General features: G+C 36.0%; 3 protein-coding genes and 1 non-coding gene across 5 annotated transcripts; 2 read left to right on the forward strand and 2 right to left on the reverse strand.

Moving 5' to 3' along the window:
* Window positions 1-1,514: 1,514 nt before the first annotated feature.
* LOC123258114 (uncharacterized protein RBE_0759-like) lies at window positions 1,515-23,130 on the reverse strand. 2 transcript variants are annotated; one of them, XR_006507970.1, is made up of 8 exons: window positions 16,348-16,456; window positions 15,455-16,286; window positions 14,977-15,399; window positions 14,808-14,913; window positions 14,639-14,746; window positions 6,903-7,479; window positions 3,966-6,841; window positions 1,515-3,907 (listed from the first exon to the last, which is right to left on the reverse strand). XR_006507970.1 is itself a non-coding variant. In XM_044717995.1 (5 exons), the coding sequence occupies exons 4-5, from the start codon at window positions 14,815-14,817 to the stop codon at window positions 13,544-13,546; spliced, it is 1,209 nt and encodes a 402-aa protein (XP_044573930.1). In that variant the 5' UTR covers window positions 14,818-14,913; window positions 14,977-15,399; window positions 15,455-16,286; window positions 22,297-23,130. The 2 variants fall into 2 exon arrangements, 1 of the variants encoding a protein (XP_044573930.1); XM_044717995.1 differs by lacking the exons at window positions 1,515-3,907; window positions 3,966-6,841; window positions 6,903-7,479; window positions 16,348-16,456 and adding an exon at window positions 22,297-23,130 and having other exon boundaries at window positions 13,544-14,746; window positions 14,812-14,913.
* On the reverse strand, window positions 7,789-7,861 carry Trnah-gug. The gene has a single exon. It is a non-coding gene; the product is annotated as a tRNA-His (tRNA).
* On the forward strand, window positions 7,840-10,373 carry LOC123258115 (probable lipid II flippase MurJ). Its single transcript, XM_044717996.1, has 2 exons — window positions 7,840-9,903; window positions 9,957-10,373. The coding sequence occupies exon 1, from the start codon at window positions 8,012-8,014 to the stop codon at window positions 9,506-9,508; it is 1,497 nt and encodes a 498-aa protein (XP_044573931.1). The 5' UTR covers window positions 7,840-8,011; the 3' UTR covers window positions 9,509-9,903; window positions 9,957-10,373.
* On the forward strand, window positions 16,316-17,318 carry LOC123258116 (putative carboxypeptidase RC0549). The gene has a single exon (XM_044717997.1). The coding sequence runs from the start codon at window positions 16,316-16,318 to the stop codon at window positions 17,297-17,299; it is 984 nt and encodes a 327-aa protein (XP_044573932.1). The 3' UTR covers window positions 17,300-17,318.
* Window positions 23,131-23,404: the final 274 nt, after the last annotated feature.

Raw genomic sequence — 23,404 nt, forward strand, 5'->3', positions numbered from 1 at the left:
CTGGGTAAGGTCACTATTTCTTAAGTAATTTACACTTCAGAGTTTATCTGCTTTAAAGTTTACTCTATTCTGTTTCAGCATTTGTCATAAATCCTTAATTATTTCTGTATCCGTTCAGGAGAGTGGTTTAAGAAACAATAGATAGGAGATTTTGGAAAGGATTGAGACCCCTTTGTTTCCAAGTTAAGTATAATGAAATTATCCGCTCAAGGAATGTATTTCCCCGCTTTGATTGTGTAAAATATGAGTTTTTGCGATAAACGACATAATGCCGAATTTGCCGTTCAGCGTGGTTATTTGTCAGCGGAATATTTTCTGGGTCATCTAAAAATTTCCACATCATTCTTTCAGATCTCAGAACATTTTTTGCAACTCGAGAGGCTCCAATTGCTTCAGGTAAACGAGATATCTCCTTCAAGTAATACTTTGTACGTTTTCTTAATTTTCTGGCACGTCTGACAAACCTCAAAACATCTATCTCACTTTTTAGTAAAGCTTTTTTTAGTGCAAATAATTCAGTGGCCACGTTTCTCAAGTAACAACCCAGAACTTTAACTTCAATATTCCAACTATGTGCTAATCTTTCAAAATCTCTTGATAAATGTGCCCAACAGATTTGCCTGTTTTTATCGGCAAAATAATTGTATGCTGCATACCTGTCAGTTATTACCAAGCTATTGCGATTGCAGAATTTACTATTTTGTAAAACTTTCATTCCTCTTGACTCTGTAAATTTTACAAAACTTGCCGTATTGCTTGCAAACATCCAACACCAAGCGAGTTTACCTTTGTTATAATGGCTCGTTTCATCAATATGTAGAACTTTACTCCTACTTATCTCTTGTTCGATCTGCTCATACATTTTTTTGCATTTTGAAGCAACTCTATGTTCACTATTTGATATGCTACCGACGCTTATGTTCAAATTGAAGATATCATTTACGACACTCGCTATTTCGCGTTTTGAATTTTTGTAGAATCCGCTGAACGCTGCAATTATTGACTTAACCCTTGGACCAAATGTATCTGGCGTAACACCTTCCGGTAACTTGCTACTTCTTCTCTTTCCGCATCTCCGACAACGGCCATGTTCTAACTGATATTCCACTACATAAGGCTTGATTTCTGGAAGATCAACTTTCTGATGAATATATGGTTTTTCACATATTGCAATTTCTCCTCCGCATTCGCAAGTATTAGGCAACTCTATCTTTACTACTTTATCTGCATCCATGTTGGCGCGAAAACTTCCTTTATGACCAACCTGACCGCCAATATTCCTTTCGCTTTTCGGCTTATTCTTTTTTATTTTATACAACTCTTTGGAACTTGGTATTGATGAATTTTTTGAGCTTAAACCGAGTCTTTCTCTTAACTCAGCATTTTCTATCTTTAAAGCCTTATTTTCTGCTTTTAAACTTTCATTCTCTTTTTCCAATCTTTCTATTTTTGCTTCTAACCTTTCTATTTTTTGCTGTAAATTTTTGCAAAGTTCTAAAAGGTTTACCATATTATTTCACTTTTGCTCTATGATTATCTTTTTAGATCACCTTGTCTACCTTATTCTGCCACTCCGCTGAACGGATACTTATTTCTGACTTTTTAGTTCAGTTTTTAACCATTCTTTCCTTAACTTAATGGCAGTGACAATAAGCCTATCTATCATTCTGATGTGATTTCAGTTTTGTTTACGTGCAAACTCTCTAATCCCACCTTGTAGTTAGGATAAATTAGAGAGACATTAAGATCTTTTTTAATTTTAACATTACTTACTCTCTTTGATCCTAAATAAAAACTCTGTGCATAATCTGGTAACTCAATTGGTTCTGGAGGGCTAACATTGAGAAGTTTGGTCGCATATATTACCACTTCAGATTGTGTAGTGGGTAAATCGTCTGCACAATTGTATATTTCACCAGGTTTTATGTTTTGCATGGAAGAAAATAAAATATTCGATATATCTTCAACGTGAATACGAGAAAAAAAATGCCCTTCTTTTTTCACATTTCTTGCTTTGCCAAGCTGCAAGTCAATTAACACGTTCCTACCAGGACCGTATATTCCAGCTAAACGAAAAATATGTACAGGCAGTTTGCTATTTAGCCACTTCTTTTCAGATTTAAGGCGCTTTTCTCCTCTGATTTCTATAGGTCTTGTTTCAGATTCCTCATCCACCCAATTACCAGAGTGATCACCATAGACGCTAGTTGCAGACAAATAACCAAGCCATTTTACATTTTGCAGACAATCACCGTATCTCTCCACAACATCATCGCCATCTGGAGGAATAGAAATTAAAACGTGCGTTGCGCTTTTAAGCAGATCTTGACTAACTTTCTCATAATTAAAGAGGATTACATCTTGTATATTTTTACTTCTTGATGTGCCACTGACTTTCCAACCTAAGTTCAGTAATTTTTTCGATAAAAATTTAGCTACATATCCATAACCAAAGCAAAACAAGTGCATGAAAATTAATTTTTAAAATTCTTCTTGATAAATTCTACTCCTAATTTTATTCCCTCTTCATTAATAATATGCCCTAATGCATGAATTGGGTGTCCTTCAACATTTACTCCATTTTCTTTCAGAGCTTTAACCGCTAAGTCGAGGGACGAAAAAGGTACCACGTCGTCAGCATCACCATGGATAACACATATGTTAGGTTTTGACTTGATCTCTGGTGCAGTTTTTGAAGGTGAAAGAAATCTACCAGAGTATGCAACAACTGATGCACAGGATTGAGAGCGGGTGAGAGCTGTATGTATTGCAAGCATTGCTCCTTGAGAAAATCCAACTAAAGAAAGTTGCGTATCTTTTAAATTAAGCTCCTTTAATTTTGTATCAATGAAATGATTTACAATTGATGTAGCATTTTTTACTCCATTATATAGCGCTTCCTCACTACGATCTTCCAAGCTGAACCACTGATAACCATCACCTATTTCTCTTTCAAACGGAGCATTGGGTACTGCAAAATATGAACCCAGTAAAAACTTGCTCATAACTTTAGCAAGGTGAATGAAATTATCGCCACTTGAGCCCCAACCATGTAAAAAAACAATCAAATTTTTCTTATTTCCGCCTGCACAAATTTCTGGACCTCTAAGTTCAATCATTTTTTTTCCTTTTGCGTTTATATTTTTATCTAACACTAATTTTCAAATTTGTAAAACCAATGTGCAATTACGTTCCCGATACTATAGCTAAAGTGACTTAGGTTCATCGACGATTTGAAAAACCGTCATTCCGCTACTTGTTAGCGGAATCTATACTAAGATACCGCGAATGAATCGCGGTATGACGTAGGATTGCTGTCATTCCAGTGCTTGACACTGGAATCCAGGAAACTTAACTTTACACCAGGTAATAAGAACTGGATCCCAGTGTCAAGCACTGGGATGACACCTCTGGGCACTGCCGTCATAAAGGAACCAGTGTCAGCTACTTTCATGACATCAATAATTGACCTCGACTTACCGTCCAACTAGAAAGTTGTATATAGAATGACAGAAATCCAGATGTTATTTATTTACTTTCGATCTTTTCTATCAATTTTTTAACTAAGCCTCTTAGCTTTTTACTGGATTCATTAAGCTCTTGAATCTGCGAGCTGCGCTCTTTCATTAGTTCCTTATAGTTACCTCTTATGTAGTCAATCATTTCCTTCATCTGAGCAATCATCTTGTTAACATCCATACTGCCCAAATCAGGTATCATGCCAGGCATAGCCCCTTCTAACATACCGCCAGCCATAAGCTGCTGAGACATTTGCATAAATGGTTTTAAAGCCTGATTAAGCAATTCAGGATCCTTGGCTAATTTTTCTATTTGCTCTTTGCAAGTATCCATATACTGCTTCATAAATTCATCTCCTTGCCCTTTGTCTATCATAATTATAACCTACCTAAAAATACGTGTCCTTTATTATATATTATTTTAAAATTAAAAACAATACAAAATACCTGTCACAATTGCATTAATACTTTTTAAATAATAAAAAATGCTCCTTTGCTTATAAAGGGTCACATACTTTCTTTAACCACTCCTTATCTTTGACGCTATTTTCTAAGTTTTTATAGACAAATTGATGGTAGCCATTTATCCATTCAATTTCATCCTTAGTAAGCATTTGCACACTTATTAGCCTTCTATCATATGGAATAGAGGTTAGTTGTTTAAATCCCAAGAAACCATTTTTATGTTTATCAACATACATCAGATTTTCAATCCTTATTCCATACTCTCCCGGAATGTAATAGCCAGGTTCGTTGGATAGTATCATGCCTGGCGTGAGTTTCACTTTATTTCCCTTTGATATTGCTTGTGGTCCTTCGTGTACTGATAGGTAACTTCCTACTCCATGCCCTGTACCATGCATATAGTCCATTCCAAATTTCCATAAATGCGTACGTGCTAATATATCCAATTCTCCACCAGTAGTGCCAGGAGGAAAGATGACACTTGCTATAGCAATGTGAGCTTTGAGTACTATTGTATAGTGGGTTATTTGTTCATCAGTTGGATTGCCAATTGCTACAGTTTTTGTCACATCAGTTGTGCCGTCAAGGTACTGGCCACCAGAGTCAATCAAATACAGTCCATCTTTCTGAATTACTTTATTCGTCTTACTGCTTGCACGATAGTGAATTATTGCTCCATTCTCATTAAATGCTGAAATTGTTGGAAAACTTAGTTGCTTAAACAAATTCTGCTCTTTTCTGTATTCTAAAATCTTTTCTTCAGCTTCAAGTTCTGTACCAACATTATTTTCAAGCCAATATAGAAAATTTGTAACTGCCACTCCATCTCTGATATGCGCATTTATAGCCCCAGCTATTTCAGTTTGGTTTTTTGCTGCTTTATAAATTAGACAAGGATCTTCTCTCTCAGCTACCTGTTTATCTTTTATTACAGCCATGATACTCATTGGAGTTGTGCTTGGATCCATGACTATTGAATTTAGCTTGTGCAGCGAATTTTCTAGCTCACTAATATCAAAAATATTTATATGATTGCCTAAATTTGCTTCTATAGTTGAATGTTCTTTATCTTGAATAAACAAATCAACATTACCGCTTTTATACAATATAGCACGACCCAATATACATGGAGTATATTTAGCATTTTCGTTTCTTAAATTTAATAACCATGAAATTGAATTTGGATCAGTTAAAAGCACTGCTTCAGCTTCTTTATCTATACTTTTAGCGACTTTTTCACATTTGTCCTTACTACTTTCACCAGCATGTTCAATAGAATGTAAAACCACTGCTTGTTTTCGATAGTCACTTTTTTTTCCAGCTAAACAGGGTATTAATTTACAGATATTCTCATACTTTCTTATATCTTCTATGGTAAAATATTGCAAATAATAACCTAGTGAGGCAGTCGATGTTAAGTTTGCTTTTATCCATTCGCGTGGATCCTCTTCTTGTATATTATATACTTGAAAATTGCCCCGATCGAGCTGATTGCGAGCTTGTGTGATATAGCGTCCATCCGTAAAAAATGGGCACTTGTTGTCTTTTGTAACGATAAGTAGCCCATTTGTTCCTGTAAAGCCACACAGCTTTGTTAGCTCCTCTGAATACTCATTTAAATATTCATCTTTAGTATGCAACATAAATGCATCAACGTTTATCTCGTGCATAAAAGAACGAAATTCTTCGATTTTTGACATAGAACACCTCATACAAAATTAGCAGCCACTTTCGTTTTCCTGTTTCTCAAATACACTAATATGCTCACTATCGCTGCGGGAGTGATGCCTTGTATTTGCTTTGCAATGCCAATCGTCGCTGGTTTTATCGTCTGCAACTTTTCTATTACTTCACTTGACAGGCCTTTAACTTGTGAATAGTTGAAATCAATTGGAATTTGAGTGTTAATTTCCTCTCGTAAAAACTTCATATCCGCTTCTTGTCTTATTAGATAAGGTTTGTATTTTGCTTCAATTTCAACCGCTTCGCATATTTCATTCTTAGCTCTATTATCCGCTTTGGTGTGTCCCATTTTGTCATTCCAGCGCGTGACGCTGCTTAACTCCGGCCATATTTCTTGTAATTTATTCCAGTCGATGTTTGGATAGCTAAGTAAATCTAGTGCCGTTTTTCTTATCCCATCATAAGATATTTTGATACCATAAGACCTAAGCTGCTCAGGAGTAATCGTCAGACTCCCTAACTTCTCTTCAAGCTGCTTAATGGATTCAAGTTTATTCTGTAAAACAGAGTATCTCTCATGCGAAACAAGGGAAATATCATAACCTTTTTGTGTTAATCTTCTATCTGCATTGTCTGACCTGATAGCTAGCCTATATTCTGCACGCGAGGTAAATAATCTATAAGGTTCGATCACCCCTTTAGTGACTAGATCATCTATCATTACACCGATATACGAATCTGTACGATGGAGAACAAAGCTTTCTTTTTTTTCAAATGCAGAGAGTGCTGCATTAATTCCGGCGATAATTCCTTGCCCTGCTGCTTCTTCATATCCAGTGGTGCCATTAATTTGGCCAGCAAAATATAGGCCTTTGACTTTCTTGGTTTCAAGAGTATGAAACAGCTCTCGTGGGTCAATATAGTCATACTCAACTGCATATCCAGGTCTTAGTATTTCTGCATTTTCAAGTCCCTTGATACTCTTTATCATTTCACGCTGCACTTCAATGGGCAATGAATTTGAAATTCCGTTCGGGTATACAGTATCATCATCCAGGCCTTCTGGTTCTAAAAATATTTGGTGGCTACTTTTTTCTGCGAATTTTTTCACTTTAACTTCAATGGATGGGCAGTATCTTGGCGCAACAACGTCACTTAGATACGAAGAAGCTGACCTATGAAGATTTTCTCTAATTTATGCGTATTTTCATTAGTATGGGTAATAAAGCATGATACCTGAGGTTGGTTAATTTTTTCTGTGAGATAAGAAAACGGCACAGGTGGATTATCACCCACTTGTTCTTGCAATATTGACCAATTTATAGTGCCACGATCAAGTGCCACGATCTAAAATCATATTTATTCAACGTATTTGCAAGTTCTACTGCAGGCTTATCTCCCATTCTCCCTGAAGGGGTTGTTTGTTCTCCTATATGAATTACACCTTGCAGAAAAGTTCCTGTGGTTAAAACGACTTTACCTGTTAGTATATGTTCCCCTGAGCTTGTTATTACAGCTTTAATGCACAATTCTCCATTGTTATTACTCTCTATAAGGAAATCGTCAACTGACTCTTCTTTTACCGTCAAATTGTTATAATTTAGAATAATTTCCTGTATTGCTTGCTTGTATAATTTTCGATCTGCCTGTGCACGTGGTCCCCACACTGCCGCACCTCTGCTGCTATTTAAAATGACTGAGTGTATGCTTGCTCGGTCGATTGCTCTTCCCATTATTCCATCAAGAGCGTCAACTTCCCTGACTACAACACCCTTTGCAACTCCTCCGATTGCTGGATTGCAGGACATTTCCCCTATAGTTGAAATTTTATGAGTTATAAGCAGCGTGTTTGTACCAAGGCGAGCTGCCGCAGCAGCCGCTTCGCACCCTGCATGACCACCACCTACTACTACTACATCATATTTATGCATGCCTTCTTGAGTAATTCTTACTCTACTAATATTCTAACTATTAGCGGTTAATGTCAAATTTTACAGTAATTAACTATTTCAATCATCAGTGGCTAATGTATAGCTAACCCCACGTCATACCGTCACGGTATCTCTAGATCCCGCTAACAAGCAGCGGGATGACGGTTTTTCAAATTATCGGGTTTTAGTGGGGCGAGCGACCAGGATCGAACTGGCGACATTCAGTACCACAAACTGACGCTCTACCAACTGAGCTACGCCCGCCAAGATATAAAATTTCTAACATAAGAGCGCAAATAGTCAATTGATTATTTAACTCTCCTTTTGCAGAGGGTTTTAAGTTTAGCCAATAAATATTTTCATTGATACTTTTACCATTATAGTTAATTGTATTGACACTAATGAAGTAGTGGTATGTTTAAAAGTATTTTCACATTTAGTTTTTTTACGGCTATTTCAAGGATCTCAGGGTTAATAAGAGATGTATTGATTGCTACAGTTATTGGTGCAAACTCTCTTGCAGACATATTTTTTTCTTCGTTTCGCTTTGCCAATCTATTTCGAGCATTTTTTGCAGAAGGAGCGTTCACTACCTCATTCATACCGTTATACTCGACAGAATCATATGATAATAAGAAGGCATTTAATTTTGCAAGTAGTGTAATATCCATTACGTTTATTATCTTAGTAATTTTTTGCCTTATCATGCAAACTTTCTCCCCTTATATGATTCAAATTTTTGCTCCTGGATTTGACCAAAGTAAGTTTACCCTTACTGTTACTTTATCAAGAATTATGATGCCCTACATAATCTTTGTTTCAATTGCATCACTTATTGGTGGAATGCTGCAAGTAAAGCAGCATTTTGCTTCAACAGCTATTGCACCAATCGTTTTGAATCTCTGTTTAATCATCAGTTTGTTTGTGCCTTACGTAAAAACTCCAGCGCACAACCTTTCTATAGCTGTTCTTATAGGAGGAATTTTCCAGCTACTTTTGATACTATTTAGTGCATACAAGTTAAAGGCAGCTTTTTCTTTTAGCCTTGAATTAAGCAATGAAGTAAGGTTGTTTTTTAAGCGTGTGATACCTGCAATTATCAACAATTGTGTAACTCAAATAAGCTTATGGATTGATACAATAATGGCAAGTTTTATACCAAATGCGGTGTCTTATATATATTATGCCGATAGACTAAATCAACTACCGCAGGGAATAATCGGTACTGCAATTGGTACAGTGCTTCTTCCTCTAATTTCAAAACAGGTGAATAATACTGAAAATATAGTCAAAATACAGAACAAGGCTCTCAACATAGGATTAATGTTAATTATGCCAACAACTGCTGCCTTTATCATTATTCCCGACATAATTTTACTTACGCTTTTTTCTTACGGCCGGTTTGATCATTATGCAGTGCAGCAAACTGTTCCCACTTTAATAGCATTTTCTCTTTCTTTACCTGCATTTATTATAAATAAAGTATTGCTACCTACATTTTTTGCTAAAGGCAATCTGAAAATACCAACCATATTTTCGCTAATGTGTCTTGGAATTAATGTAGTGCTAAACCTTTTGTTAATGAACAAGTATCAGCATACGGGGATTGCTATTGCTACTTCCGTTTCCACTTGGATAAACTCCATTCTATTAATTAGTTATTTAACAATAAATAAGATGTATAAGGTTAGCCAAGCGTTATTGTTAAATATCATGAAAATTTTTGTAGCAACGGCAGTCATGTCAATAGCCCTTTATATTTTTAATTCTTTGTTGGCAGGATTATTTTTTGATAAAATGTTGGCTCGTATTGTTTATTTAGCGACTTTAATAGCTTTGAGTGTTATTGTTTATTTTGGTACTCTTTACTTAACTTTTAGAGGAAGTTTGAATAATTTGAAATATGTATAAACCAGATCTTTTGCTAAAGGAACAGCAAACGGTGTCATCCCAGTGCTTGACACTGGGATCCAGAAATTTTGTTGATTGTATGATCTGGAAAACCTTGTTTAAGTCACACTGGATTTCAGTGTCACACATACAACTGTATGAGTGTTGTGATTTGAAAGCAATTTCCACCGGGAAGGGTGTCATCCCAGTGCTTGACTACTTGGATCCAGCTTCTCATGCAACCTCATCAAAAATGTTGTGTTTTAACATAAGATTAGCTACTTTTTTGCTAACCAACTTAATGTCTAATCAAATTTTCTGGATCCCAGTGTCAAGCACTGGGATGACAGGAGTGGGTGCTGGGATGACAGGAATAGGCACTGGGATGACAAGACGAAGAGATGCCGGAATGAGAGGTCTACTATGAAACTTTCTTTATACGCCATATTATCAATTTCTTTAGTATTAGTCCTTCTTCATGTTGCTGCAACTTTTAAGGATTGGAGTGGCTACAGGCAATATATCATAAAAGAGTTGGAGAAGACGTATGATGCTAAAGTGCATATTGGAGGGAAAGTTGAAGTTTCACTCATTACTCCAAAGCTCACTATTTATAATGTATATGTACAATACAACGAAAATAAAGAGCAAAAGTTATCAGATTTAATTAGTGTAAGAAAAATTGAAATAAGACCATCGTTCCTATCGTTGTTTTTATTTTCGTTGCAACCAAAGTCAATCACATTGTTTGGCATGAAAAGCAATAAAGAAAATTTAATTAATATTATAAATACAAAAGCCAGTGGTAACACAGTCGATATAGTAATAAAAGACAGCCAAGTAAGTTTTAAGAGTGATTTCGCTGATATTGTTAACATAAAGGAGGTTGCTGTAAAAAAAAACAGGCAATTCTCTGGTAAAGTAAAGGTAGGTGACAATAATTACGATTTTTCAGGAAAGGTTGATATCACAAAAAAGAATGTACACATTAGTGTTGAATCAAATTTTGTAAATTTGCTATTTACAGGTAATAGAAATCAAGAAGAACTCCAGGGTAATTTAACACTAACGATTAATAATAGTTCCGGTTCTGTGAGTGATTTAGCAAAAATCATTAATCTTAGCTTTCTCTCTCATGTTATTCCTAGCGAAAATATCAAGATATCATCCAATATAAGTCTTAATGAAAGTGAGTTTACGGCAACTGACTTAAAAATTGATTCCAAAAGCATGCAAGCCAGTGGTACAATACAAAATGATAGAAAAGGCAATCACACTAATTTCAATATTAGCTTCAGTAAAGTTGATTTAGATTCCATACAAAATGATTCACAAAGAACAATGAATATGAAGGATCTTCTGGAATGTTTTAGAGCAGTTGTGCCAAAGAACTTGAGCTTAAATTTTAATATGGAAGCTTCTAACATTCAATATCAAAACAAAATATTGGACAATTTCCGTGCTGTACTAAAATCCACTGATGGCAAAGTAAAAGTTAATACGCTTCTTAAATTTCCTGGAATCAATAATATATCTTACTTATCAGGAGAGATCTCAAACAATAATGTCCTATCTGAATTCAACGGCGATTTATTAGTCGAAGGAAATGATTTTGGGTCATTCATTTCATGTTTTTTCCCTTCTATAAAGATGAAAGAAAACCAGAAAAATCAATTTACACTAAGTTCTAAACTGCACCTTGCACCAAGAATATTATCTATCTCAGACATTAGACTGCTAAATAATAAGGAATCCTTGCAAGGGTCAATTAGAGTAAGCCACACAAAAAAACGCAGTGTGGTCGATGGTGAATTTAGCATGCATAATCTTGATGCAGATAAATATGATCATTCATTATTTAGCAGTTTACCTAAAATGCAATGGCTGAAAAATTTTCAGTATGATGCAAATATAAAGGCCCGTGTTAATAACCTTACATTGAATGATACGAAAATTAAAAATTTGGATTTTTTGCTGAAAATGGAAAAAGGTAAGCTAGTTGCAGATAAAATAAAACTATCTGGAGAAGATTTCGATATTACCGGTAATGCAAAAATATTAGCAGATCAAAAATACGCCAAACCTTTATTAGATGTTAACCTTACGGGCAGTAAATTTAATGGAAAAATTATTACATTACCAAATTTAGTAGAGACGAAAAGAAATTCAAGAAATGAGATAGATCAAATTCAATGGTCAACAAAGCAGCTTGATTTTTTGGATGACAAAGAAGGCTTTGATGCAAATGTGCAAATCAATACTGCAGAATTTAAAACCAAGCAGAATGTTTTGAAAGATTTTAATTTGGATGCGGTAATGAGAAACAACACTATCACTATCAGGCAGGCAAGTTACGTATTAGAACACGGGCAAGTGTTTTTTCAGGGTTATTTAAGATCAGACTCAATAAATACAAGGTTTTCTATTGTAAATTTGGACACTAAAAAGATTGGTAAGGTTATAGGAATTGACAATGTAAATGGTCAGGTAAGCTTAAATGGTGAAATCAAAACTCAAGGAAAAAGTTTTCATGATTGGGCTAGTAACTTATCAGGAGATGTAAACTTACAAGCGCAAGGAATAGAAGTTACTAATGTAGATTTCAATTCATTTATCACTAATTTGTTAAGCAGTAAGAATAAATCTGAAATTTCCACACTTGCTTATATTGATATATATAATGGTAAAACATTTTTTGAAAATATTAGCGGAAAAGCAAGTATTAAGAGTGGTATATGTTCAACTAGTTTACAGTTCGGGATTGATCAAGCATCAGGGTCAATCTCTTCTAATTTAACCTTATCTAACTTCGCTTTAGCTTCTATATTCAGGTTCTTTTTCATACCACCAAACTATAGTAATCCAATCTATATCGATATGCATTTGGATGGCCCTATTTGGCGTCCTAAGATGAGTTTTGATGTAGACCAAATCTTCACCGCTCTGGTTGGCAAGAAAAATAGTTGATTTACTAACATCTGTTTATAAGAGTCATATGTGCTTGACACCTGGTTAATATTAGGTTAATATATTGATATGAGGGTTAAGTTGTAGGTAAAAAAAATGTTTAGTATGTTTTCGAATCTTTTTGGCAAAAATTCAAGTGTTATTGGAAGTGATGTAGAAGTTAGCCCTATAAAAGAAACAGTGACTCCTGTGGATATTGATGAGGGTTTTGAGGAGATTGATCTTGCAGAAATTGATGAGAGTGATGTAGAAGTTAGCCCTATAAAAGAAACAGTGACTCTTGTAGATATTGATGAGGGTTTTGAGGAGATTGATCTTGCAGAAATTGATGAGGAAGAATTTTTTGAATGTGCAGCAACACAAGAAGAACTAAATTCGTTGCTTGAATCTGAATTACAAGGTAAAACTATTTCTTATGCCCTTAAGCCATTGCTTTATACTGCAAAATATGGAGCCAAAGCACTATCAGCAACAACGGTAGTTGTATCGTACGCCTTAAATGGGGCTTCATATGGTATAGCTGGTATATCTTATATTCCCTGTAGTGCATCAAAGATACTTGAGGAGATTAAAGAAAAAGATAAAAATACAGTAGGATACAAGATGATCACTGCTTCTCAGAATTTGCTAGATCTTACGTCAGGTGCTATATATACTGTGTCATATGTACCATATGGTGCTGGAGTAGTTTTAAATGGAGTGTCTGGTATAGCGAATCAATTAGATTCTTCTTTATCTCCTGAAAAAATAGAGCAGATCTGTACTAAATCAGATTTGCTTGTAGATAATTTATCTAGTAAATTAAAGGGAATAAAAATAGAGAATTTTTCACAAGCTCTAGCGGTAGCTCGTTAGGCGTGTACGGTTTAGGGGACAATAAACTTATCTGAACGGATATCTTCAAGCGTATCTGTTCAATGGTGCGGTAAAAAATGGTTGCGCAGACAAAGTTGCTATAGCTAGTGCAACCCTACGTCATATCGCGATTCATTCGCGGTATAGATTCCGCTAACTAGTAGCGGAATGACGGTTTTTCAAATTGTCGATAAATCTAAGTCAGTTTAGCTATAAGTAATAAACATCAAAACTTCAACTCAATTTATCACCACCTGGCTGTGGTGGCAAGCCAAATGCTTCCCTTTTTTCATTGAGTGTCATAAAGCTTGCATTTTCTACGTATTTCCACAACTTTTGTCTCTTTTCCATGAGAATTTCTATTGTATCTTTGTCATACGACAAGCACAGATCTTCACCAAATCTTGGTATCAGCCAAGAATTCAGGTGACAGATAATATTTTCTAGCGTTGGTAAAACCGTCTGCTCCCAAAGGGACAGGCGTGCTTCGACTAAATTGCTATAAGTGTTATCACCTGGTATGCCAAGCAACTGCGGCGGAACGCCAAAAGCCAGGGCAATATCACGAGCTGAACTGTGTTTGGACTCAATAAAATCCATATCCCTTGGTGATAAGCTCATTTCCTTCCACTCCAAGCCTCCTTCAAGCAATATCGGTCTTCCAGCGTTTATAGAACCTGAATAATGATCATTTATTTGCGCTTTTAAGCGTTGGTACTGCTCTTGACTTAAACTTCCACCACTTCCATCTTTCGCTGATTTCACAACTATTGCACCACTTGGTCTTGCTCCGTTTTGCAACATCGCTTGATTCCAAGCACCCGCCTGATTATGCTGATCTATGCTATATGCAGCTGCCTCAATTGGTGATAGCCCATACCAATCATTCAAAGGATTAAAGGTCTTTAAGTGCAACACTGCTGAACATCCAGTTAGTTTATCAACTTTAAAGTCATAACTGTTGTTATTTATGGCATAACGATAGATATAAGGAACGTTATTTCTCCCTGGAACAATTTCAACCCTATCTGGGCGCAGAAGATAAAGCTCTGTTGGTGGTTTTCTATTGTTCTGCGACTCAACCATCAATATATAAGAATTGCCGTTAACTAACCGATAAGTTACAATCCCCTCAATAAATTCAGATTTTGATGTCATTGGGTTAGGAGAATAAAGTAATTTCAGTAATGGATGGGCTTTTAGTTGCGATTTTCCCTGGTCAGTAAGCTGGCAGAGAGTAAGAGGTACCGAAGATGCAGCACTTGCAATCATATTGATTGCTCGAAAGGCAATAACATTTTTTATGTAACCTTCCTCAGCAAAACTTACATAATCACGCTTACTCCAACTTGGCTCCATCATTAGCTGCAAAGCAGAATATTTAGTAAATACTGCGCTTTTTTTTCTTTGAAAGATGTTGAAATTCATATGTGCCTCCTAAAAAATTGAATTTGTGGTAGAATTATATCAATTGGTGTCACAGGAAGGATATACTAACGTACGAACATTATGTTTGAGAGCAATCTCTACACAGTAGTTAAATGGCAGGCACAATAAGGGGTAGCAAAAAGAATGAGCTTTTTTTTTGAGCTGAGCGAAGCCACCTAAGGTAGAAAATGAATCAGGAAGGAGTAAAAATATATTTAATATTTATATGATGTACTTACTTATAAATATCTTTTCTGTGTCCTATCTCTGTGATAACCACTTCATATTTTATAATATTTACGGAATAGATAACGCGATAATCACCTACCCTTAATCTTCTTTGTCCTTTAAATCTGTAATATAATGGCTCACCAAGGTTAATGGGATCAACTGTAAGGCGCTTATTTATCGCATTTATGATCCTTAATCTTATTGTTTTTGGAAGAGCTGGAAGGTCTTTCTCAAGAACGCTTTCTATGAAGATAATATTGTATTCCAGTCTACATCCTCACTTCTAATTTTCTTCACACCTGAAACATTACGTCTAGCAGCACGCTCAATTAGTATTTTATCTTCCTCATTTTCAATTGCTTCTTGTATTAGCTTCTCTGCTAGTTCTTTAATGGACTTATTTCTTATTTTAGCCAGTCCAGCAAGACACTCTGAAATTTCGTTGTTGAAAGTTATGCTAAATTTTGAGTTTGCCATATATTTTACCTAAAATCTACTAATAATTATACAACATTTTTCTGAATTTTTCAATAAAAAAAGTTGCCTATACGTAAAGAGGACCTGTGTTGACAAATAATTAAACATTTGTCATGTACTATGTTTGTTAAGGAGAAATAGCACAGAAGTTAGTATTAAGTATATTAGGAATAAGAAAGGCTGCGCCCAGTGTCACACACTGGGATGACAGGAAAAGAACGCACTGCTATACTAAAAAGAAAAGAAATTGAACATGACAGAATGGCTAATATCTAATCAGCTTATTGATTATAACTGTGCCGTAAAATCTATGGAAGAGAAAATTCAACAAATTCACAATAATTCAGCAGACGAATTAGTATGGCTACTCCAGCACCCTCCACTTTATACTGCAGGAATCAGTGCAACAGATGACGACGTTGTTGAAAAATTATTTCCTATATATAAAACAGGCAGGGGTGGCAAATACACATATCATGGTCCAGGACAGCGCATCATATATTTAATGTTAAACCTTAAAAAAAGAAATAAATGCGACATAAAGCTATATATTAGAGACCTAAGTAAGTGGATAATAAATGTTTTAAAGCAATTTAATATACTTGGAGAATTTAAAGAGGATAGAATAGGTGTTTGGGTGAATAACAATGGAGTAGAAAAAAAAATTGCAGCTTTTGGTATCCGTTTAAGAAAATGGGTAACTTATCATGGCATAGCGCTTAACGTCTTTCCAGACCTCTCTCATTATAAGGGTATTATTCCTTGTGGACTGCAAGATTATGGCGTCACGTCAATGGAAGAACTAGGAGTGAAAGTTCCACTCTCTGAATTGGATGATATACTAAAAAAAGAGTTTTATAAGATATTTTAATGATTGTTTATCTTTTATATTTCATTCTCACTTTATGTGCTAACACAAGTATTCATGCAATCGACCAAGTTGATATTATTGCTCCTTCCTCCAAGGGAAAAGAATCAGATCTGACTACCATAAAAGAATATGTAGAAGCTTTGGATTTTAATCCCCATATTTCGGAGAAAATATATAGTAATGATAATCCATTTTATTCCAACTCTGATGAATTCAGAGCAAATGATTTGGTTAGTGCACTAACCGGTGATAGTAAAATAATCTGGTGTATCAGAGGAGGAGAAGGGGCTTCTCGGTTAATTCCCTATCTAGAAAAGTTACCCAATGATAAAAAAGAAAGGATTGCTCAAAACAAAAAGATCCTCATAGGCTATAGCGATATAACTGCCTTGCACATCCATCTACAAGCTAAATATGATTGGCAAACTCTTCACGGCACCATGTTGGAAATGATAGTAAATAACTCCGTTTCTGAAAGCTCTGTTGAAAAATTGAAAGAGTTAATTCTTAACAAGCGGGATTCTATCAGATTTGATAACCTAAAGACGATAAATAATGGCATTAGACTAAAAGATGGCAGATTAAAGTCTAAAATCATCGGTGGTAATATGACTTTAGTTGAAAACAGTATAGGAACTGTTTGGCAAATAAATGCGAAAGGTAAAATTCTATTTTTAGAGGACATAAGAGTCTACCCATACGCAATAGAGCGCAGTTTAGATCACCTAAAACAAGCTCACATCTTTGATGGAGTACATGCAGTAATCTTTGGGGATTTCGTTAACTGCTATAACGATAACCTTGTTGAAGTTGTAAAAGAAAGGTTTGCAAAAAGTGTTAACTTTCCTGTATTTACAATGAAAGGGGTAGGCCATGGACATACAAATGATCCTTTACCTTTTAACACTCACGCTATTATTAGCGTTCAAGACGAAAAAGAAGGTTTGTTTTTTATGGACGTGCAGAATGTTAGCTACACATAGCTGATAGCTCACTAGGCTTCTTTTGAAATTGTTAAGGTAATTGTCATCCCAGTGCCCTGACTACTTGGATCCAGAAGACTTAATTTTAACCAAGCAGGCTGCATAATAAAGGCTGGATTCCAGCGTCACGCGCTGGAATGACAAGGTATAAACCTTATCGTCATGCTGCCGCGAACCGTCATACCGCCACGAACTGTCATACCACCACGAACCGTCATACCGCGATTCATTCGCGGTATCTCTAGATCCCGCTAACACGTAGCGGGATGACGGTTGTCAGGGTGTCATGCAAGTAGCTGACTACTTGGATCTGGTAGACTCAAATCACAATGCCCGTAAAGCTGCGACCCTAGAGCTACTATCTCTCACCCACTGCAAATATTGCACGGTACTATCCACTTGATCATCGTGTCGAGTTTCAGGAAACATTAAAATCTCATACTCAAAATCGTTCAGCCATACTGCTTGGTGCGGCAGAAAAACCTTGCCAGACTCTATAATCGGAACAATTTGATAAAATCGAGTGAGTTTGTCATCATGTGGTACTATTTCGATAATTGGTAAATCACTGTTTGTCTTTAGCTCTTGCACCAATTGCTGACCACTTGTTTTTGCTTCGATTAAAATTGCGTGTGGCGTCCATCTTGCTGCTAAGGAAAAAACTTGCTCTTTAAGCTTTGGATACTCAAGCTTTGCGCGATATACATCGAGTAAATAGAATTTATTGCCCACTTTTGTCCAGGTGGTGCAGACGCTAAAGTTGCTCATGCTGCTTGTTGAAACTGCAGTGTCCCAGCTCTGAGTGACATATGAGAGACTATCAGAAAAATTTCTATAGCGCTTCAGCCACTCTCGTTTAATTATACCACTTGAAAGTGGCAGAGGGTTTTGTTGATATTGTGCAGCAAAAGCGTAACTTCCAAGTTCAACCTTTATCATCTCAACTTCTTCTTTTCCTCCATCGAGGGGATATAGCAACTGACCTTCTTCTCTTGAGTATAATATTACGGGTGGTGTCATTCTAGCACTTGATGCTGTAATCCAGCTTTTGTACTCATTTGTAGTTACTCGGGTGACAGGAACAAGAAAAGGAGGCGCTGGCTTTTTGATTGAATAGATAATCTCCTTATTTTCAGATATCATCGGTAAACAAGTATGGTTCCATATGTTTTTCGGTTTGGAGAGAAGGTGCCCGGTTAAATCTTCTTGATGTAGCCTATGCATCACAAGAACAATTACTCCTTTTTTTCTATTGTTGAGCCTGGCTACTAAAGTCTGGTCAAACCAATTTGTAGCACGCTTTCTAAACGTTTCACTCAAAGCTTGGGCGGGACTCAGTGGATCATCCACGATGATGAAATCACCACCTTCACCTGTTAACGTCCCTCCAACTGACGTTGCGATTCTGTATCCTCTCTGCACTGTTTGAAATTTGTATTTGGTATTCTGATCTTTGGATAGTTCTACCTCTGGAAACAGCTCTCTATACCAACTAGACTGCATTATGCATCTTGTATCGAGCGAGTGCTTTTCGCTAAGCAGCCGAGAGTAGCTTGCAACTATTATTCTTGCAGTTGGCTGATTTCCCAGTATCCATGCGGGCCACGCAACGCTTATGCACAGGGACTTCATTGAACGCGGAGGCATATTGAATATTATTCGCCTCATTTTGCCAACATTTGCCGCTTCAAGTCTGTCTGCTATGACTTTTATATACTGATAATCATTATACTCACACCCCGGCACCACCGTTTGAAAGCACAGTTCAATGAATTTTAGAAAGTTCATGATATAATGTTGAAACCAACGCGTGACGCTGGGATGACAAAAAAAGGAGCACTGAAGGCTATAGGTGAGACGTTGCGGTATCTCTAGATCCCGCTAACAAGCAGCGGGATGACGAATTACTTAACCATCATCTACACCGTCATACCGCGATTCATTCGCGGTATCTCAGCCGCTAACAAGTAGCGGAATGACAACAATCCTACGTCATACCACCGCGGCGCTAACAAGAGATCCCGCTAACAAGCAGCGGGATGACGGTTGTCGTTTAGCTATAAATATTAAGAAATTTACCAAATAAAAAAAAGGCAAAAGAAGCCCCGTGGTTGGCTAATTACTTACATTATACTTTCAAGTATGGCGTTTTTTTATTCTAAACGCTTAATAACCGCGATTTAGCTGCTTTTTAATGCAACTAACCTTTAGTCATAAATGTTTAAGAAATTTACTAAACAGAAAAAAAGGCAAAAGAAACCCTAGGGTAGCTAGTTATTCACTATCCATTTTTTAAATCGGCGTTTTTTGATGTTTTAAATGCTTTATAAGCGCATTTCAGCTTATATTAGGTAAAAACCTAGAAATTTTATAAAGACATAAGATGCACATAGTGCAAAAAATTAAACATGGGACGCCAGATACGTGAGTTTTTTTGTCATTTAATCTGTACAGAGAAGATAAATAAATAGCTTCAGTTTCATGATAAGGGGACTGGCAAGGCTTGTCAAGCAAGTTTTTTGCAATATCAGGGGATAATTTCGACCATAAATCCCTATCAATAAATTTTAACAAAAATACTTCAGTGCATTTTCAAATATAAGCATTCCATCGCCATATTTTGGCACAGCAACACCTAAACGCTTGCTCTTTTCTTTTTCAAGGGACCAATTATCTTGCTGGGTAAAAAATATTCCCCTTTCTGGATGGGGCATTAAAGCTAGCACTCTTCCACTTTTATCTGATAAAGCTGCTAGGTCGTATGTAGATCCATTCGGATTGTAAGGAAATTGTAGGTTAGCATAGTTGCCATTTTTATCAATGTAACGTAATGCGGTGGAATTGCTCTCAATCAATTGGTTCAAAATATCTTGATCCATAAAAAATTTGCCTTCCCCATGAGCAATAGGGAGATATAGTTCACTCAGACCCCGTAGCCAAACAGAATTACTCTGCGGATTAACTCTCACTCTAATCCAGCGGCATTGGTAATCGCCTATATCATTATGGATTAAAGCTAGATTAGAGAACTCTGGAATTAATTTTACTAATATCTGACAACCATTACATATTCCTATAATCAGCTTGTCCTGAGATAAAAACTCTTGAAACTCATCCAACAAGTTGTTTTTAATACGTAAAGCAAACGCATTACCAGCACCAGTGTCATCACCATAGGAAAAACCCCCTGGAATTGCAAGTATATTGCTTAATTTCAGTTCACCTGGATTATCTATGATATCGTTAATGTGAACGATTTTTACTTCAATATTACCAATACCAAGTTTTCTGCTGCATTCCATAAATGCAAATGCAGTTTCTTTTTCGCAATTTAAGCCATAACCAGATAGGACTGTGATTTTCATGAATTGCTAAAAATTAAAAAATTCGAATTTCCTTTTTACAAAATTTGCTACTAAATTTAACGCAAATAACACCAATAATAAAGCTATAATTGCGATAGCAGCAAGTTCAACAAATGCAATTTCAGGATTGCTTGACCATATGTATATTTGCACAGGTAGAACAGTCGCCGGATCGAAAAAGGACGTAGGTGTATCAGCAATAAATGCCACCATACCCATCATAAGTAAAGGAGAAGATTCACCTAAAATCCTTGCAATTGCAAGCACAGTACCATGTATTATTCTTGGTAACGCAATCGGTAAAGAGTGATCTAATATCACCTTGATGTGAGGTGCACCGAGCGCAAACGCTGCATCTTTTATCGTAATAGGAACATTCGCAAAGGCATTTTTTGTTGCAATTATAATATTAGGTAACATCATAAATGAAAGAGTCATTCCACCAACAAGTGGTGAAGAGCGTGGTAGCCCAAATATGCCAAGATAGAGAGTTAAGCCCACTACACCAAATATTATTGAAGGCACTGCAGCAAGATTATTTATGCTAATTTCTACAATATTAGTCATTAGCCTATTTTTAGGCATAAATTCGTAAAGACAGATGCCCGACATAATTCCTATTGGTAATGCTAATGCTAGGCACACTATAATTGTCATTAATGAACCGATAAACGCTCCTAAAATCCCTGCATTTTCAGGTTCACGAGAGTCAGATTTAAGGAATAAAGACTTATTAAAAAATTTTTTCACTCTCCTCTTTTCTTTTAGCCAATCAAGTAATTTAGCATAACGATCATTCAAATATTTATCTTTATTTATTGAATTAATTATACTTGACGCGGTAAACCAGATCTCATATTCACCACTATCTTTTACTTTCTTACGAAAAAATTTCTCTAGTTCTTTGTAAGAATTACGACTTAAAATTTCGTCACCGTCTTTAAAATCAGTTCCTCCAAACACCTTACGTAAAGAATCGTTGAGTAAGCCAATGGACTTATACCGCAAGTCACTAGGATTACTCGCCAAAGCAAGATCAGCATTTATTTCAACTGGCAATAAAATTTTCGTTACTGTTAAGGCACTGTAAGAGTTAACTAATATACTCAACAATATACACACAGGACAGCCAAGTGAGATAACTAGTGCCGTGAAAGAACAAAAGCGTAGCGCTCTGTTCTTTTTATTTTTCCTTTTTATACGAGCATGTACACGCCTTGACTGAAGTAATTTAAGGAATTTTTTCTTTATACTCATTTACTTTTCTTTACACGAGGATTTGAAAAAACTTTCCCCTTTTTTGTCATGCAAGTAGCTGACACTGGGATCCAGCAGGCTTTGCCTGCAAATAATTTTTACATTTTCCATGAAAGCACAAACCAAAAGGAGAATAATGAATGCTGGATCCCAGTGTCGGAGCATTGGGATGACACCACAGCGGGAGGCAAACACAATGTTCGTACAGTTGTGTGTCACGCACTGAGATGACAAGAGAGAGTTCTGAGATGACACAATTGACATCACTCCCTATTGTATCTACTTAGATTTCTTTTTAACATAAGTAGTACGCTCTTTGATCCTTGCAGCTTTTCCAAATAGTTTGCACAGATAATACAGTTTTGCTCTACGAACCTTTCCTTTTCTTGTCACTTGCACTGAAACCAGTGCAGGAGAATAAACAAAAAACTGAGACACTATACTTTCTCCATGGCTCACTTTTCTGACTGCAAAAGAAGAATGTAACCCGCGGTTCCTTTTTGATATACATACACCTTCAAATATCTGTATACGTTCACTTGTACCGTCAACTACTTTAAAAGTGACCTTCAAATCATCGCCAGGACGAAATTCTGGTATTTCTTTAGCTAACACTTGCATTTGCTGTTCGTTAAATTTTTTAAGTAAATTTGTCATTTATCTCTCCACTCAATAATTCAGGCCTACGCTTTTTTGTTATAACATGAGACTGCTTCTGCCTCCAATCACTTATTTTTTTGTGATTGCCAGATAACAAAACCTCAGGTACTTTATATCCCTTCCACTGCTCAGGTCTAGTATATTGAGGATATTCAAGTACACCACCACCATAATTAAAACTTTCTTCAGTAATACTATCGGTATTATTTACTACACCTGGAAGAAGTCTAATGCATGCATCAAGAACCACCATTGCAGCTGGCTCACCTCCTGAAAGTATATAATCTCCAATACTTAACTCATAAGGAGTATACGCATCAATTATCCTTTGGTCAATACCTTCAAATCGACCACACAATATTGTTATATGAGGAAACTCTAATAATTCTCTGGCAATATTCTGATTAAACTTAGTTCCAGATGGAGTCATGTAAATAAACTTAGTGTTTTTATGAACAGAGAGCATACTATCTACTGCATCACCAACTACATCAGAACGCATAACCATTCCTGCTCCACCTCCATATGGAACATCATCCACAGTTGAATGTTTATCTTTCGCAAAAGAACGAATATTTATTACTTCAAGGTTCCATATTTTTTTTTCTAACGCTTTTCCGGCAAGAGAATAGTTCAAAAACCCCGGGAACATTTCTGGGAATATGGTTAATATTGTAACATTGAATGCCATTAAGGTTTATTTTAAGTTATTTGGGGCTATACTCTAAGAATAGTAAATTGATATAATATATAGTTAAATTAAACATGTCACTGAATAAAACGATATACGAAGGTAAAGCGAAAGCCATTATTGAAACTGAAG

Source organism: Drosophila ananassae, assembly GCF_017639315.1.
Source record: "Drosophila ananassae strain 14024-0371.13 chromosome 4 unlocalized genomic scaffold, ASM1763931v2 tig00000245, whole genome shotgun sequence".
Classification (NCBI taxonomy): Eukaryota; Metazoa; Arthropoda; class Insecta; order Diptera; family Drosophilidae; genus Drosophila; species Drosophila ananassae.